The sequence below is a fragment of the Notolabrus celidotus genome, chromosome 22 (genome assembly GCF_009762535.1).
Source record: "Notolabrus celidotus isolate fNotCel1 chromosome 22, fNotCel1.pri, whole genome shotgun sequence".
Lineage (NCBI taxonomy): Eukaryota > Metazoa > Chordata > Actinopteri > Labriformes > Labridae > Notolabrus > Notolabrus celidotus.
Genome location: NC_048293.1, coordinates 1589729 through 1609294, shown reverse-complemented (window position 1 = coordinate 1609294; position 19566 = coordinate 1589729). Strand labels below are relative to the sequence as shown.

The 19566-nt window shown below is 42.0% G+C and overlaps 1 protein-coding gene across 3 annotated transcripts in view; it reads right to left on the bottom strand.

Annotated features, from left to right (window-relative positions):
• Nucleotides 1-19566, bottom strand: part of esr2b (estrogen receptor 2b) — a 64973-nt gene that overhangs the window by 136 nt on the left and 45271 nt on the right. For all 3 annotated transcript variants that reach the window (XM_034674266.1, XM_034674265.1, XM_034674267.1), the window contains 4 exons: nucleotides 9820-9953; nucleotides 4946-5129; nucleotides 2373-2711; nucleotides 307-426 (listed from right to left, as the gene is read on the bottom strand). In XM_034674266.1, the coding sequence (XP_034530157.1) occupies nucleotides 307-426; nucleotides 2373-2711; nucleotides 4946-5129; nucleotides 9820-9953 (777 nt within the window). The remainder of the gene's footprint in view (nucleotides 1-306; nucleotides 427-2372; nucleotides 2712-4945; nucleotides 5130-9819; nucleotides 9954-19566) is intronic.

Genomic DNA, 19566 nt, shown 5'->3' with positions numbered 1-19566 from the left:
GATATTACACCGAGGTGAAAAAAGATACAAATACAGTTTATCAAAAGAGAGCTCAAACTGACTGGCAGAGGTTCAGCGATGTCCTCGTGAACACCGACTGTAGTGCACATTCACATGAAATATTAACACGCAAAATATACATTCAATTTTGACTTTTTTCAGACTAAAAACATCTCGACAAGAGAAAGAAAACTTTACCTCACAACAGCACTTATATTTTTTAATCCTTTTCTTTTTGTTTTCTTTTCTCAATCTTTGGGGGGACGGAAAAAAAACCCTTAAAGGTTCAGTTTCAGTTTCTCTTACAGTCCTGTCGCCTCCAAAGCAGTGTCCATGACACCTCGATCAGGGATGATGTAGTGCGTTGGGCCCATTGATGGACCTGCATCCTCGGTATCCATTGACCACTGCTGCTGATGGATGTAACTGTGAGGAAAGGAAATGAGGGTTGACAGAGGTTAGGTGATTACAAAAGAACAGTAAGTACATCAGATATTACACAAGGTCGAAGGGACAATTTTGATGTCCTAGGAGTAATTTTCTATTTTCCTTGTGTCCTCTTCTCCTCTCATCACATGTTCTTCCTCCCTTTCTTATTCCCTTCCTTCTTGCCTGGGTTTCTTTCATTTTTCTTTCCACCCACACCCACATTTTCATTCTTATGCTGATGACACTCAGCTATATTTATCAGTGAAACCAGAAGAAACCAATCAGTTATCTAAATTAGAAGCTTGTCTTAAAGACATAAAGACCTGGATGACCAGAAATGTCGTACTGCTAAACTCAGGAAAAACTGAAGTGATTGTTATTGGCCCCAAACACCTCAGAGAGACTTTTTCTAATAATATAAGTACCTTAGACGGCATTAGTCTGGCATCCAGCACCTCTGCTAGGAATCTAGGAGTCCTATTTGATCAAGATTTATCCTTCAACTCCCAAATTCAGCAAATCTCAAAGTCAGCCTATTTTCACTTGTACAATATTTCTAAAATTAGACACTTCCTATCTCAGAGCGACGCAGAAAAACTAGTCCATGCATTTGTTACCTCCAGGTTAGATTACTGTAACTCCCTCTTATCAGGCTGCCCCAATAAGTCTCTAAAGATTCTTCAGCTAGTTCAAAACGCTGCAGCTCGAGTACTGACTAGAACTAGGAAGAGGGAGCACATCTCTCCAGTGTTAGCTTCTCTACACTGACTCCCAATAAAATGCAGAATAGAATTTAAAATCCTTCTTTTAACCTACAAAGCCCTTAAAAATCAGGCACCCTCGTATCTTAAAGAGCTCATAGTGCCCTATTACCCCTCTAGAACTCTACGCTCCCAACATGCAGGCTTGCTAGTTGTACCTAAAATCTCTAAAAGTAGTATGGGAGGTAGAACCTTCAGTTATCAGGCCCCTCTCCTTTGGAATCATCTACCAGTCAGGGTCCGGGAGGCAGACACCCTCTACACTTTTAAGAGTAGGCTTAAAACTTTCCTTTTTGATAAAGCTTATAGTTAGAGCTGGATCAGGCTTGGACCAGCTTTTGTTATGCTGCTATAGGCCTAGAATGCCGGGGGAACTGGCACACTGACACACTGGGATCCTAGCTCACCCCCTTCCCCCCCAACCCCTTCATCACTTACTTTAACTCTGCCTGTCCCATCAAAGTTACTAACCATAGACCTTTCTGGAGTCCCTGAGCTCCCTTGTCTCGTAGATTCCTCTGAGCTGCCGTAGACGTCCTCCTGCTGTGGACGATCTGGACTCCAGCTGATACAGACGTACTGGACTTCAGCGGCAACAGCTTCTACTACTCGTCTCATCACTATCACCTCTCTCTCTTACTCCCCTCTATCCCTCTTTCCAGACCCAACTCAGTCTAGGCTGATGTCTGTCTAACATGAGTCTGGTTCTGCTCGAGGTTTCTGCCTGTTAAAAGGAAGTTTTTCCTCTCCACTGTAACTAGCTAAATACTGCGATGTGCAATGCTCATGATGGATTAAGGTGGGGTCAGACTGAGTCTTACCCTGTCTTGGTGTTGGGTCTCTGTTCATAATTTGACATAGAGTGGTCTAGACCTCCTATGTTTGTAAAAGCGTCTTGAGATAATGTTTGTTGTGATTTGGCGCTATACAAATAAAGATTGATTGATTGATTGTTTCAGTTTTCTGTTCTGTCCTCTTCCCTCTTCTCTCCCCTCCTAAAAACTGTTGTATTTTCCTTTCTTCATGAATTCCTCCTTCCTTTCTTTTCCTATTTTTGTACCTGTTATCTGACCTGTTATAAGTCAAATAGTTGAGTTCTTGGCCCAGAGTTGTAAATCAAATACTCTTGTTGACCATACTTCTTTAAAAATCTGAGTCTTTTCCTCCACTTTTGTAACTTACTCATTTCTGTCCATGTGGCAGCCGACCATCTGACTGTGAAACGGAGGAGATGATTGAAGAGGCAGAGCGTGCAGCTGTTCGTCCAGGATGTGGCCTTCAGCTGGCCCCTGTGCAGGCACGTGATTGTGGTCGGCTGTGGTCTGGTCTGAGGTCGGCTGCAGGTGAGACTGATGTTGGGGGTATTGATGCTGGTCCGAGTACGTGTCCGAGCTTGGTGAGGACGATGATTGACTGCTGCTGCTGCTTGAAGTGTTGGCGTCTAGCATCTCTAGGAGGAGGTCGTACACCAGCACCACATTCTTCCTCTTCATGGTGGACAGATGGTCCATGCCTTTGTTACTGGACGGAGAAGGCAGACGACCAAAAGTTAATCACATGTGCTAGATGTTGAAGAGAAAAGCAAGTCTGAATCACCTTTACAGAGTTCTGATGTGGTGTCAAGCTTTTGGTTACACTTTCTTATCATGAGGGTGGAGAGAAGTGATAGGAGAGTGCTACTACACTGTATCCCAGATGTTCTATTTGATCACTTGAGCGTCACCTCCCATTGCTAACCTATTACAATACAGACTTCTAAAGTGGAATACTTTGCTAAGCTCTCAAGTACAGCCATCTGAAATAATTAAAAGCTGAATGTCCCAAAATACACATCAATATCAGGGTGTATTGTTGTGCAGTATCAGTGAATGATCCTCTACATTGAGAGTCATCTGACAACTTAAAGCTCCTGTGAGGATTTCTTAGCCGGTCACAAACGGACAGAAATGAAGACTGTTCCCTTTTCACGACATACTAAAGCAAACAAGAAAATCAGCAAGACTCTGATTCATTTCACACAGCTTTTTTTGATGTCTGAAACCACTGGCAGGGGGTTAGGTGTCAGACCAAGTGATTAAAGGCACGCTGCTGCTACAGTCAGTAAAGTTTGACTGTTAAAGGTGACATATCACGCTTTTTTTCATCAATATATATTGGTCTAAGAGGTCCCAAAAACATGTCTTTAAAGTTTATGCTCAAAAAAACACTTTGAAATCAGATTTTGGTCTGCCTGAAAAACCCTCTTCTTCAGTCCTCCTCAGAACACTCTGTTTTCTCTCTGACCACGCCCCCCCAGGAAGTGGATGTGCCTCGGCTGTCCAGCACGTTGATCTAATGTTTACATGTTGGCTGAATATACACGGCTGCTCAGAGATCACGTTACTTCAACCCTCTGAATCTGATCCAGAATCTGATCCTGATGGAGAGGCGCCTATAGCAGGACCTTTCTGAAGGATTGGTCACAGATTTAGTGTTTCTTGTTGTTTTATTTGTCAGTATGTAGACGTGTGTCTTGGTACACAGCTACGAACATGTAGCTATGTGGCTATGCTAACTAGCGCTAGCACTTATCCATGATAAATAAAAATCATCCACTAGATCTTCAAATCTGCAGACGTGGGGAGTAAAACCGACCTCTGCCAGAAAGGCAGCAGGACCTTTTCTGAAGGATTGGTCACAGATTTAGTGTTTCTTGTTGTTTTATTTGTCAGTATGTAGACGTGTGTCTTGGTACACAGCTACAGCTACAGCTACAGCTACAGCTACAGCTACAGCTACAGCTACAGCTACAGCTACAGCTACAGCTACAGCTACGACATGTAGCTATGCTAACTAGCGCTAGCACTTTTCCATGATAAATAAAAATCATCCACTAGATCTTCAAATCTGCAGACGTGGGGAGTAAAACCGACCTCTGCCAGAAAGGCAGCAGGACCTTTCTGAAGGATTGGTCACAGATTTAGTGTTTCTTGTTGTTTTATTTGTCAGTATGTAGACGTGTGTCTTGGTATACAGCTTCAGCTACGACATGTAGCTATGTGGCTATGCTAACTAGCGCTAGCACTTATCCATGGTAAATAAAAATCATCCACTAGATCTTCAAATCTGCAGACGTGGGGAGTAAAACCGACCTTTGTGTTTATTAAGACAGCCTACAACTAGCATGCCTCCCTCCTAAGCTCCTTGTTAGCACACATTTGTGCAGGTAATGAAAAACGGAGGAGGGGTTGAGTTGTATTTTATACAGTCTAAAGTCTGTAAAGTCTGAAACGGCTGGTTTCAGCACACATTTACAGAAAGGTGTAGAAATCAGAACAGGGGCAGAATGGATTCTTTTCATTCTCGGGGGGTTTGTAGACATGCCAGGGAAACATATTTCAGGTAGAGAACCATTAAAAAGTCCATTTTGCATGATATGTCACCTTTAAAAGAGAGCAGGTTGAGATATTCTGTCAAGAAACACTTCTTACACATGTACTGGAGAAAATCAACAAAGACCACTTTGTCCACAGGGGGTGCCAAAATCATCTCAAACCAAAATTTTCTCAGAGCTTTAAGCTTGAAAGTCAATCAGATTAGCCCTCTTATTGATAAAAGTTTGTTCATTGGCTTCAAAAGCTTCACAAGTATATTTGATTTCACCCACTAATAAAAAAAAACACAGACATAAAGCAACTCTGACAAAGTGTGGTTTTTCCATCCTCTCTGGATTCTGCTGAGGTGTCCCTGTTTTATTGCCGTCTCGGGGGCCGTACCTGACGTGGCGGATGTGGGAGAGCAGCATGGTGAGGTGTCCGAGGCGCAGAGTCTGCTGCTGGGTCGACAAGCCCAGTTTGGAAATGGCCCAGACGAGAGCATCAATCACCGAGTCCAGCAGACGCAGCAGCTTGTTCCTGCTCTCCAGCTCCTCGTCTGTCTGAGGGGAGCTCGTACACAGATCTGAAACACACGGTTTAACAGACGCACATCAGAGCAGGACCAATCATCTGCCAACCTGCCTTTTATTTATTATTGTATGCTGTCAACTAAGGCTGCTTAACATGCTTTATTACACCAAACAAACAGCATGTGAAACTTAAAACCACTTCCTCTGGAGTCTGGAGAGGTGAACTTGATGGAGAGCACCCTGAAGTTGAAGATACAATAGAGAAATAACTGTGGCGTCAAAATCCCTAAGTCATTAGAGGGGAGCATGAATATCCTCATTCAATTAAAAGTTAGCATTTCGAACCATGACATTGATGACATCAGCATCATGATGGGCGTCCCAGATGTTACCATAGGGGACAGTAGAGAAAGGAAGCTATACATCATACTGTCCACCCAGCTTTTCCACAGGAGGACAAACTAAGCCCTGCTGTTCTCTTTGTCTATTTCATAAATCCTAAATTCCTCTCTGTGACTTTTCAGACTCCAGATCACTTCTTTCACAATTTGTTCTTTTTTTCGCCCCAGCTGCAGCGAAGCAGAGTCAACAGAGAGAACAGAGTCTGGCAGCGGATCCTGTGCGTATGTGTGTGTGCATTTGTGTGTGCGTACACGTAGAGAGGTCGATCACCTCGATGAGACCTGTTACAGTGGCTGCTGCTGGTGGTGATGGGTGGGTGACGAGGGGGACTGGGAGAGGACACTGTGACCGCTGGGATCACATGAAAGGCTAAAAACAAAGGCAGCGCAGCAATAAAGTCCATCTCCACAGGTCACTTCATACACAGTCTTCTTTAAACAAGCTGAAAGTTCAGCCAATCCAACTTTGTGGGAGGATTACTTTTAATGAAATTACATCCAAAGACTAGTGTAGTGGAACCTGGAGTACAGTTAAAAGGTCACTGATAATAGAATAAAACAGCTTTTATTGTGAGAATGTCAAACCATGAGTCAGGCTAAACTTTCAATCTATGAAATACTAGCACACTTAAAGAAACCAGAGAGTGTGCCGAGCGCTGAGGCTGCCAATCCTCAAAGATGTTTCATGACACTGTGAACGCTAAACATGGTGTTGGGGATTTGTTTCAAATATTTAAAACCTACAAATATTACAGACCTCGGGTCCTTTAAAGGTGACATATCACGCTTTTTTCATCAATATATATTGGTCTAAGAGGTCTCCAAAACACGTCTTTAAAGTTTATGCTCAAAAAACCACTTTGAAATCAGATTTTGGTCTGCCTGAAAGACCCTCTTCTTCAGTCCTCCTCAGAACACTCTGTTTTCTCTCTGACCACGCCCCCTCAGGAAGTGGGTGTGGCCTTGGCTCTCCAGCACGTTGATCTAATGATTACATGTTGGCTGTATATACACGGCTGCTCAGAGATCACGTTACTTCAACCCTCTGAATCTGATCCAGAATCTGATCCTGACGGAGAGGCGCCTGCAGCAGGACCTTTCTGAACCATTGGTCACAGATTTAGTGTTTCTTGTTGTTTTATTTATCAGTATGTCGACGAGTGTCTTGGTACACAGCTACAGCTACAGCTACAGCTATGAACATATAGCTATGTGGCTATGCTAATTAGCGCTAGCACTTATCCATGATAAATAAAAATCATCCACTAGATTTTCAAATCTGCAGATGTGGGGAGTAAAACCGACCTTTGCCAGAAAGGCAGCAGGACCTTTCTGAAGGAATGGTCACAGATTTAGTGTTTCTTGTTGTTTTATTTGTCAGTATGTAGACGTGTGTCTTGGTACACAGCTACAGCTACGACTTGTAGCTATGTGGCTATGCTAACTAGCGCTAGCACTTTTCCATGATAAATAAAAATCATCCACTAGATCTTCAAATCTGCAGACGTGGGGAGTAAAACTGACCTTTGTGTTTATTAAGACAGCCTACAACTAGCATGCCTCCCTCCTAAGCTCCTTGTTAGCACACATGTGTGCAGGGAATGAAAAACAGAGGAGGGGATTCAGTATTATTTTATACAGTCTATGGGCTGAACAAGCTCTGAGCTCTGACTCTGTGACAGACCGGATATTGTTGTTACGTAACAAAAACACTGAAGTCTGAAACGGCTCGTTTCACACACATTTACAGAAAGGTGGAGAAATCAGAACAGGGGCAGAAAGGATTTTTTTCATTCTCGGGGGGTTTGTAGACATGCCAGGGAAACATATTTCAGGTAGAGAACCATTAAAAAGTCCATTTTGCATGATATGTCACCTTTAAAGTTGAGTTTCTGTGACGCCGCCTACGTCAGCTTCTTTAGGACTGTTGGAAGTCCATTAGTACAGGGGTACCCAACTCAGCCCATGACCCCCAAAATATAGGTGCCAAAGACTTGCAACCCCCCCTGTCCCTCAAAGTGTCTTCATTTAGCTGGACCCTACCTCTATGAGCATGTGTTTCCTGTGCTGTTATGAATGAACCTGCTGCTACTGATGCTTTTGATAATTAACTGTTCACTAACCCTAAACTTAGGAGTCATCTGGAAACAAAGAAAGGCAGAAAACTCATTACACTTTCTATTTTCAAGATTTTATTTCAAGTTTAGCTTCTATTTCTGTCCATATTTTTTACTGTAATGAATACAATGTTATAATTTTAGATAACTTAAAAAAAAAACTTGCTGGAAGACATCTCATGACACCCTATTTGTGTCTCCCGACCCCCCAGGCAGGGGGTCCCGACCATAGACTGTAAAAAATATGGACGTAGTATCCGTGACGTCACCCATCTGTTTCTGAAGAGCTGTTTTGAGACCAATCGGCAGCAGCCATATTACTTCTGTTGAGCCAGTGTGACGTAAAGAGGCGGAGTTTGAGCCTCCTAGCCAACAGCTGCAGTGTTCCTGCAGTCAGCTGTGCCTCTCATTGGAAGACTAGTAATCTCAATATCTTTGAAATTGCTGCGTTAGAAAAAAATTCACCCCCCTCACAGTGAGAGGACATCAAGAAATGAGCTATCCAGACTACACTCATCTTTTGTACCAGGCTGTAAACATGTTTATTAACGCTGCAAAGATCAGCTTTTTCCCATTCATGTGTATGTGACTTCTGGTACTTCTGGAGCCAGCCTCAAGTGGATCCTTGATGAACTGCAGCTTTTAACACTTCCTCATTGACTCATATTTTTAGACCGGAGGTTGCCGCTTGGTCCCGACCCACACTTTGGGAACCCCCTTCATTAGTACAGACAATGAGACCGATCAGGTCTGCAATTACTGAACATGCCAACCATGTAACATCACAAGACAGTCTGCCAGATGTAATAAGGATGATAGCTTACAATGTTTATCAGGTAGGATTAGGGCCACTAGAAAATATGTTTTTTTGGAGGTTAATCCAGTAAAAAAATTATAAAAATAATCAATAAAAAATACTTTTTTTATTCCTGATTTAAGGAATAGTTAAATCAACTTTAATAATAATTACAAAAATGTACAAATTTCTTTTTTTTTACTCTTAAAGGCCCTGTGAGGAGTTTTGAACTGGCTGAGAAACAGACTGAAAATGATACTGATGCCTCTTTATGACCTTCAATAGCAAACGAGACAATCAGCAGCAACACTGACACCTTCTCTGTTGTAATTTTTAATGCCTGAAACCGCCCTGAGGGGGGTAGGTGTCAGACCAGGTGATGGACATCTCGCTTCAGAAACAGCCTTTAAAATAATCACATTGCCTGATAAAGTTGACTGTTGAAGACAACAGGATGAGGCTTTTGTTGAAAACACTACTTTTGCATGTATAGGACAAGAGATAAGAGGTATCACTTTGTCCACAAGGGGGCGCCAGAATCGATACAAAACAAAAGTTCCTCACAGCAGCTTTAACTAAAAATGTTTTACTTGTGATATCTGCTTTATAGGTGTTTCATTGTCATTTCCTCTTTTCAGGAGCCTGTCCCCGGGTATTTAATAAATATTTGAAGCACATGAACTTTGTCTTTTTACATTGCAGTCTGAACTATTTTGAAAATCCTGCTCTGAATTATGAGACATCAACTAAATGTATGAAGTGTTTCAGAGATGGAGCACTAAACCAGTGCCACCTGAATTTAGTTCTGAACAGTCCTTTCTTCTACAATTTTAATTCTTATTATGGTTCTTTTTTTTACTTTAAGGTGAGCAAACATCCCTTTAACCTACATTATGACATTTCAGTCAGACAACTCACGTTTCCTCATGATAAAGTTTGTTGCAGCATACAGTATTGTGTTTGGTGTAAGGGCTCTGAACCTCATTACTCCTCCTAGCTTATTTAAATGCAGACATTTAGGAGTAATGAGATATGACTAACCACCCTCGGAGTCCGCAGGTGGATGCCGGGGAGGAGGTGGGTACAAAGTTTTCACACAGCGCTGAGCAGGACAGCGGGAGCACTTGCAAAGCAGAGGCAGAGACAGGGAGACTTGCAGCTTAAATAGACCGCCAATGAGAGGATGTTGAGATCAGCTGATAGGGAGGATGATGATGTGTCAGTATGAATGAGCGCAGTTCAAGTTGTCTGCCTGAACTAGCTTGCAGGTGGCGGTAATTAGCCTGGTATTTGCTCTAGTCAGATTTGTTTAACCAGGTGAAATATGTGACAGGTGTCATTGACCCACTTTGTTCCAGATTTTTTTCATCCGTCTCTGGAGGACTACAGTGAGAACTCTGGTTTGTCTGTGTTAGTTCGTGAGACTCACTGGAGTTGAGGAGGATCATGGCCTTCAGACAGACGTACTCCTCCCTCTGCAGCTTCAGCTCACGAAACCGAGAGGTGGCAGCCAGCAGCATGTCGAAGATCTCCATGATGCCCTCCACACACTGGCCCTCCTCCCTACAGAGACAGGGAGACACAGAGAGAGAGAGAGAGAGAGAGAGAGAGAGAGAGAGAGGGTGAAACAGGGAGAATGAGAGATAACATTGAGAGAGAAGAGTTCAAAAGTTCAGGACAGAGAAATGTAGAAAAATTGGGCCGACAAAAAAAAATAATGGAGTTGGAAACGAAGAAGAGAGAGATAAAGAGAGCGGGCCTGTGTGCATTAACGCTTTTTTTAAAATATAAAACCCCAAAAACAGTTCAGTGTGTCAGGATTGTTGTCACTTTACTCACAGAGCTCTCAGTTTAAAATAGCTCAACTTTTGGAACATCGCAGTACTCATCAATGTCACTTCTCCATCACTTACCAATCAAAGTGCAGAAGGGGCGGGACTTCTGATATCAACTTTGTCAACGACTAAAACTAGACTGAAACTATAGAGAGCATAAAAGACTGAAATGTGACTAAAACTAACTTTTTATTAAAAACTAAGATTGAATCTGAAATAGCTGCCAAAATGAACACTGGGACATGGGCACTGCCTGAGAAATAAAGTGTTAGTGGACACAGGCCCTCCCAGTGTGAAAGGATAGGAACTAAAAAAAGGAAGGGGCTTGTAAACAGCAGCAACAGAGATGATGAGACAAAAGAAGACTGACTAAGAGTGAGATTTTTTTATATACAGTCCCCTCCAAATGTATTGGAACAGTGAAGCCAATTCCCTTATTTTTGCTGTAGACTGGAAAAATTTAGGTTTGACACCAAAAGATGAACATGAGACAAGAGATCAACATTTCACCTTTTATTTCCAGGTGTTTACATCTGGATCTGATACACAACTTAGAAGATAGCATTATTTGTAAAGGATCACCACATTTTTAGGTGAGCAAAAGTATTGGAACAGATACACTTAAAATACATTAAAGTGAATAAGACTTCATATTTTGTTGCAAATCCTTTGCTTGCAATAACTGCATCAAGCCTGTGACCCATTGACATCACCAAACTTTTGCATTCTTCTTTTGTGATGCTTTTCCAGGCTTTCACTGCAGCCTCTTTCAATTGTTGTTTGTTTTGGGGGGTTACTCCCTTCGGTCTCCTTTAGCAGGTAAAATGCATGCTCTACAGCAGAGGTGTCAAACTAATTTCAGTCCAGGGGCCACATACAGTCTAATTTGATCTCAAGTGGGACGGACCTGTAAAATCACAACATAATAACCTATAAAGAAGGACAAAAGTACAAGTACATTCTGAAAATGTTAACTTTCAATGAACTATCTTTTTGCAAAACAGCTTTTGTATTTTTCGCCATGATGAGTCTCAAATTGGGGCCAAGTATTATATTCTGTAAGCACTGAAACCTGCTGCGAACGCACCAAGTATACAAGTTTCCCTGTCACCTGCATTAATCAGGTGCTCTCCATCAGCACTATGATTGTAACTAACCCCCAGAGGACAGTGGAAACTTGAATGCAGTTTATGTCTTCTCTGTAATTTTTTCATTTTGGGAAGTCATTCGCGGGCCGGATTGGAACCTCTGGTGGGCCGGTTTTGGCCCGCGGGCCGTATGTTTGACACCCCTGCTCTACAGGGTTTAAGTCTGGAGATTGACTTGGCCAGTCTAAAAGCTTCCACTTCTTGCCCCTGATGAACTCCTTTGTTGTTTTTGCAGTGTGTTTGGGGTCATTATCTTGCTGCATGATGAAGGATCTCTTTATCAGTTTGGTTGCATCTTTCTTTAAATTGTCAGACAAAATGTTTCTGTAGACTGCCGAGTTCATTTTGCTGCTGCCATCATTGTTCCAATACTTTTGGAGGAGACTGTACCTACATAGCAAGCAAGCATATTATCTATACATCCTTGTCCCTTCTATATATTCACCTATACAATTATTTCAAAAGTGTCCAGGGGGACATTCATCTCTTTCAGGTTATGGCTATCTGTAGCTCTCCACATGGAAGAAGCAGAGGGTTTGATGTATTACATTAATGTACCCAGGACCACATTAGCACCTGGCTTTAACATTTAATCTGTATCAGATAGTCTTATTAAAGATTTAATCAGACTGTGATTGAATCTAGGAAGGTTGTAAAAGCTACCTGTAGAATGTGACTGCCAAGGAATAACAGGTCACCTGACACGATGCCTCCCTCGGCAAGGCAAGGCAAGGCAAGGCAAGGCTGCAAGGCTGCAAGGCAAGGCTGCAAGGCTGCAAGGCAAGGCTGCAAGGCTGCAAGGCAAGGCTGCAAGGCAAGGCTGCAAGGCAAGGCTGCAAGGCAAGGCTGCAAGGCTGCAAGGCTGCAAGGCTGCAAGGCTGCAAGGCTGCAAGGCTGCAAGGCTGCAAGGCGGCAAGGCGGCAAGGCGGCAAGGCGGCAAGGCGGCAAGGCGGCAAGGCGGCAAGGCAAGGCAAGGCAAGGCAAGGCAAGGCAAGGCAAGGCAAGGCAAGGCAAGGCATACACGAGGTCAACTCATTGTGCTTTACATTAAAACATTAAAAGCATTGGAAACATTCAGACAAGCATAAAAGAACACAATTAAAATGACAAATATAATAAAACAGAAAAGAAAAGGAAAATTAGAAATATATTAAAAATGACATTAAAATTTGAATTTAAAGTGAGTTAAAATAATCTAAGATAGGAAGGCAGTGGCAAATAAGAAAGTCTTATTTGCAGAATGCATTAGTACCAGCAGCAGCTGCTTCCAGTACTAACATGTCTTTAAAGTGAGATGTGAAAACTGCAGCAGTGCAGTGGAAAGACTTCTGTTTGAAGTGGGATGAGAACGTTTCAGCAGTAAGGATCAAGGTTTTGATTTAAGACATTTGACACCATACCAAGTACTACCGTCTGCAATTTCCTGGTTGGCAGGTGAGTGATCATATATCATAAACCGCTGAGGCTTATTAGTTGGCACAAAGAAAAGAGTTACTGTCAATGTGAACTTTTTTTTAATCTAATGATTTAACATCCTTTATGAAACTGCTCACATCTTTTCCCAAAACAATCCCAAGTGCTGATCAGTTCTCTTACAAACATTTGAACCTCTATGCAGGGTTCCCACTCTTCTCCAGAGATCATTTTCCAGGACATTTTCAGTGATGATCAAGCTGGTGTGACAGTCTAAATTGAGTTCCTAATTTAGTTCCTAAATAGTCTAATATGTTCCTCTCAGTGGAAGTCTACTTGTAGTCTATGGCTATCAATGAAATCATCTCTTACATGCTTAAAAAATATGGCAAATTGATAATAGAATATTGCAGCCACAGATGTACAGCACTTCACTTTATTGGTGCAACCAAGTAAAAATGATGGGCAACTCTCATCTCAGCTTTCTCTTTTCTCAATAAATATAAAATTAGCTAAGAATAAAACAAAAGAGCCAGCAAAGGACTCTGGAAGCTGCCTGACTGAAATAAATAAATAATAATAATCAGAGGATCAGTGCATAAAATGATCTAAATAGATCTGAATGACAAAAATGGCCACAAATGTTGAATGGGGATGTGTTTTTTTAACCTTGTTAGATCGCACACAGTCATCTTGGAATAACTTTCCAGGACATTTGACTTTTTCTCCCATTTTCCAGGTGTTTTCCAGTGCTGGAAAACTGGTCCACTGTTTTCCAGGTTTTCCAGGTATTCCAAGACGCGTGGAAACCCTGTCTATGTCTGAAACACCAACGGCTCACAGCTTCACACCAGGTCATTTACAATGTGGCAACCTCTCTCTCTCCCTTTGAGTCTTTCATGAGGATCTGAGTCTGTACACACGTTATAATGTAAACATGAAAAGAAGGCAGTGACATTATGTGACAGAGACAGAAAGCCTCACATGTTGAGATAAGAGTCAAATAAAGAAACAACACTGGAGCATGACTCTGCTCTCCAGCTTTGTTGCAGCCTCTCTTTGAGTGAATTGCTGGATTTGCATCCAGGATGTTTTCTAACAGGGATCACTCAGCGGAGACAAATAAGACTGTGTTATGAAAACACATCAAGGTTAACCTAAGCCTATAGTGATAGTTTCCCTGGTAGTGGAGGCAAAAAGGTCAAACAGTAAACTCAACCCACCAGTACAGAGATAAAGACTCAAGTCAGTCCTGTTTCTTCTGCCTTCATCTGCTTTTATTATTCTATCATTTGTGACTGAACAACAAAATCTGCTCCAAGAAGACCAAATCTGAAATAAATGGATTCTACTAACAAGTATTGTGTTTCACTAAAGCCTGATAGATATTTCCATAGAGTACTAAACACTAAACACACATCAATAAGCCATACTGTTGCACTGAGTGATGGATGTTCCTTCATTACCATAAACACATATTTGGACTGAATACCATATTCATGATCTGCATGGCTCAAATTCTTACTCAAGCACCAAATGTGTGTTTATCTTTTAGAATAGATTTTAAGATTGTTTTATTGGTTTTTAAATCTCTTAATCGACTTGGTCCTTCTTATTTATCAGATTTGCTTTTATCATATGAGACAGTGAGAGCCCTCAGATCTTCAGGTAGTGGACTTTTAATTGTACCAAACGTAAAAACTAAGACTCACGGTGAGGCAGCTTTTTATTATCGTGGCTCACGTCTGTGGAACACCCTGCCTGGGGATCTGAGGGCTGCCCAGAGCTTAAATATTTCTAAAAGCAAACTCAAGACCGACCTTTTTAGTCTTGCTTTTAACTAAGTTTTATTTTTATTCTTATAATAATAATATTAATAATACATTTTATTTATAAAGCGCTTTTCTGAAAACTCAAAGACGCTGCACAAAGGATAAAAACATCATATAAACAACATAATAATAAGAACATGAATAAAATACATTTAGACGCAATCATACGTTAAAAGCAATTCTAAACAGGAGGGTTTTGGTGAGTGATTTGAAGGTGGACAGGTTGGGGCAGTTTTGAATGTTAAGTGGTAAGGCGTTCCAGAGGGTGGGGGGCGGCGACAGAGAAAGCTCTGTCCCCCAAGGTTCGGTGCGTGGTGTCAGGTGGTAGGGAGAGGAGGTGGGCGTTGGAGGATCGGAGGTTACGGGAGGGGGTGTGGTGATGGAGCAGGTCGGTGAGGTAAGAGGGGGCCTGGTTATGGAGGGCTTTGTGGGTGAGAAGGAGGATTTTGAAATGTATGCGCTGTTTGATAGGGAGCCAGTGGAGGTTTTGGAGGATAGGGGTGATATGGTCACTGGAGCGGGTGTGGGTGAGCAGGCGGGCGGCAGAGTTCTGGATGTATTGTAGTTTGTTGAGTTGTTTTGAAGGAAGGCCATAGAAGATGCTGTTACAGTAGTCGAGTCTGGAAGTGATAAAGGCGTGGATCAGGGTTTCTTAACAGTTTTATCTATTAATTTATTTATTACCTATTTCAAATTTAGTCCTTTTATTCTACTTTATTTATTTACTTATGTATTTTAAGTCTTGCATCTTATTTTCTTTTAATGGTTTAATATTTTAGTCTTTTATTATCTTAGAAATGTATTTTACTTTGATGAGTTTAATTTCCTGTTTTGAGTTTTAACATCTTATTTTCCCTCCAGTGTTTCCTCATTAAGATAACTTGAGAGCGTTTCCTCAGTTCGTTCAGCAAATTATTTCGTTTTTTTTTTAAATTTATTTATTTATTTTATTTTTATTGTTTTTATTATTATTGTTGCATATATTGTGTTGTTAACCTTAGGATTGTGGGGTGGGTTTGGGGTCGGGGCTGGGGCTGGGATCTTTTTCTAAATTGATTCTATTTGAAGTTGTTTTTCTTTTACAGCACTTTGTGTCACAATGTCATTGTATGAAAAGCGCTTTATAAATAAAGTCTGATTGATTGATTGATTGATTGATTTATTTGCCAAAAATCTGAACCAATCAAATTCCTCAATTTCCAACAGTTTGGGATGCTGTATAAAGACACTGCTTTGCCTTTTGATTTTAAATATGAAGCTACACATCTAGGTGACAAATGTATGGACTGGTACAGAACAAGAGTTTATAGCAAATAGGTTTCCAAACTTTAAGCTGTGTCAAGGAAAGCTCTTTAGCTTCTGAGCTAGAGTGCTTGCTGACAGACACCTACCAATATTCTAAGTGTTCACATATTAAAGAAGACATATAAAAAAGTGCCTTGTGGAGCTACTATTGAACTTTCCTGGCTTGTAACTGTATTGCAAATTGTCATTCCCAGCAACTTAAAGCAACATATCTGTGAGGTGGTATTTAGACCTGGTCATGCAGTGAAATGTAAATGTCCCTGTTTCCCAACTGACCTGTTTTCTTGATCTCTATTAAATCTAATGCAAGTAATGTATATACCCTTTTGTATACCCTGTTCCAAGTTCTGTGGAAATTCCTCAAGACAATTCAAAGTGAGGCTCAGTAGTGTGTGTGGCCTCCACGTGCCTGTATACACTCCCTACAATGTCTGGGCATGCTCCTGATGAGACAACGGATGTTCTCCTGAGGGATCTCCTCCCAGACCTGGATCAGGGCATCAATCAACTCCTGGACAGTCTGTGAGGCGACGTGGCATTGGTGGATGGAACGAGACATGATGTCCCAGAGGTGCTCTATTGGATTCAGGTTTGGGGAACGGGCAGGCCAGTCCATAACATCAATGCCTTCATCATGGAGGAACTGCTGACACACTCCAGCCACATGAGGTCGGGCATTGTCATAGATCAGAAGGAAGCCAGGACCCACTGCACCAGCATATGGTCTTACAATTGGTCTGAGGATCTCATCCCGGTACTTAATGGCAGTCAGGGTACCTCTGGCTAGCACATGGAGGTCTGTGCGGCCATCCAAGGATATGCCTCCCCAAACCATCACTGACCCACCGCCAAACCAGTCATGTTGGAGGATGTTGCAGGCAGTACTCCATGGCATGTCTAGACTCTGTCACGTCTGTCACATGTGCTGAGTGTGAACCTGCTCTCATCCGTGAAGAGCACATGGCGCCAATGGCGAACCTGCCAATCCTGGTGTTCTTTGGCAAATGCCAATCGGCATGCACAGTGTTGGGCTGTGAGCACAGGCCCCACTTGTGGACGTCTGGCCCTCATACCACCCTCATGGAGTCTGTTTCTCACAGTTTGAGCAGTAACATGCACATGAGTGGCCTGCTGGAGGTCATTTTGTAGGGCTCTGGCAGTGCTCCTCCTGTTCCTCCTTGCAGAAACGAGCAGATAGCGGTCCTGCTGCTGGGTTGTTGTCCTCCTACGGCCCCCTCCATGTCTCCTGGTGTACTGGCCTGTCTCCTGGTATCTCCTCCATGCTCTTGACACTGTGCTGGGAGATACAGCAAACCTTCTTGCCACAGCGTGCATTGATGTTCAACCCTGGATGAGCTGCACTACCTGAGCAACTTCTGTAGTTTGCAGACACCGCTGCATGCTACCTCTAGTGGTGAGGGCACTGGTAAAATGCAAAAGTTACCAAAAATCAGGCAGAAAGGATGAGGACAGGGAAATGGTTTGTGGCCTCCACCTGCAGAACCATTCCTTTATAGGGGTTGTCTTGCTAATTGCCTCTCATTCCCACCTGTTGTCTGTTCCATTTGCACAACAGCAGGTGAAATTGATTCACAATAAGTGTTGCTTCCTAACTGGACAGATTGATATTACAGAAGTGTGATTGATTTGGACTTACACTGTAATTTTTAAGTGTTCCCTTTATTTTTTTTGAGCAGTGTATATACATACACATATATCTATACACAATTACTTTATATGTAACCTAATTATTTTTGATTATTTTTTGTCTTATGTAATTAGTTTAAAATTATGACCACTTGTTTAATGTCAGTTGTTTGCAATACTACTGTTATTGCTATAAAAAATGTGAAAATGTAAACATAAAGTGTTAAAAAAACCCAACAACAACTGTATTAGCCATTAGCTAGCAAGATAAAGGGGTTTATTAGCCAGTGGTCCCAAAATCACCACTAGCTCTCTAGCTCTACTTATTTTGTCAACAGACATAATACAACTTTTCCACTTTCTAGGTCGACCAATGAGTTCACGAGTTGGAACAAGATGACAGATTAAGTGTTGAAAATGTAGGTGGTGTATCCCCTGAGGAGTATGAATGTCTATTTAACAGCAGGTGATTAATGACGTTTCAATAGATACTTTGTGCACGACTGATCATTTTGGCCTCATGGATGTGCATTGTGATGTCAAGGCTTGTACACACTTTTTAGGGTTCATCCTCTGAGTGTCATGAACATCAATAACAAATTTCATAGCAGTCAAAATGTCTGTTAGTAAATCATTGGTATTAAATAACTTAAATGAAAATATGTAAAATATCAGCAAATACAAAATATTTTACCTGCATAGTAAATACAAGCTGAGAAAATGTCATGTCATCTGTGTTTGTTTGGGTTTGATATGCCCTGCACTCTGCAGCAAACCTCTCTCTGCAAGCTGAGCCAACGACTACACCCAACAACCTCAAACTTCACTTCATACGGTCTGATCACCAAAAGAAAACATGTTGCTTTAATTTTGCATTCACTTTTAAGAAACGAAAGGTACAGTGTACACTGCTAACTACCAGGAACCTGCTGGTAAAGTGGTAGCCTAATTACAGTGTGTTTACCATGAATACAAAGGGTGAAGTGAGGTGCCAGAAAGAGCCAGCCGCTGTCTGGACAAAGTTGAAGGTCAGCGTGGAAGGGAACAGCGAGTGATAAAAGATTTTTGGCAAGGAAACGATCCGGCAGCCCAGGAGAATCAAAGATAAATCTGCAGCAAATGTTGCTCATATCTTTACTGCTCCAAGGTCTGATTGAACTCCCCGTTTATTGTGTGATGTCAGCTCGTCAGCAGAGTGTAACAATGTGGGAAGATAACGCTGTAACCACCAACACTGGTATGGCAAACATAAAGCAGCTGCACACGAGACTTCGCTTCACAAAGATCATCAAGAACCAAAACATCTCAAAATAGAGGCTGTAGCTTTCATTTAAGACGGAGGTTTATTTCTGATTCCCAACATAGTCATGTCCAATAAAGAAGAAATAATAAGAAAAAAAAATCAGGCACCTTCGTATCTTAAAGAGCTCATAGTGCCCTATTACCCCTCTAGAACTCTACGCTCCCAACATGCAGGCTTGCTAATTATACCTAAAATCTCTAAAAGTAGTATGGGAGGTAGAACCTTCAGTTATCAGGCCCCTCTCCTTTGGAATCATCTACCAGTCAAGGTCCGGGAGGCAGACACCCTCTCTACTTTTAAGAGTAGGCTTCAAACTTTCCTTTTTGATAAAGCTTATAGTTAGAGCTGGATCAGGCTTGGACCAGCTTTTGTAATGCTACTATAGGCTTAGACTACCGGGGGAACTGGCACACTGACACACTGGGATCCTAGCTCACCCCCTTCCCCCCAACCCCCGCATTTACTTTAACTCTCCCTGTCCCATTAAAGTTACTAACCATAGACCTTTCTGGAGTCCCTGAGCTCCCTTGTCTCGTAGGTTCCTCTGAGCTGCCGTAGACGTCCTCCTGCTGCAGACGTTCTGGACTCAAGCTGATACAGACGTGCTGGACTCCAGCGGCAACAGCTTCTACGACCCGTCTCATCACTATCACCTCTCTCTCTTACTCCCCTCTATCTGTCTTTCCAGACACA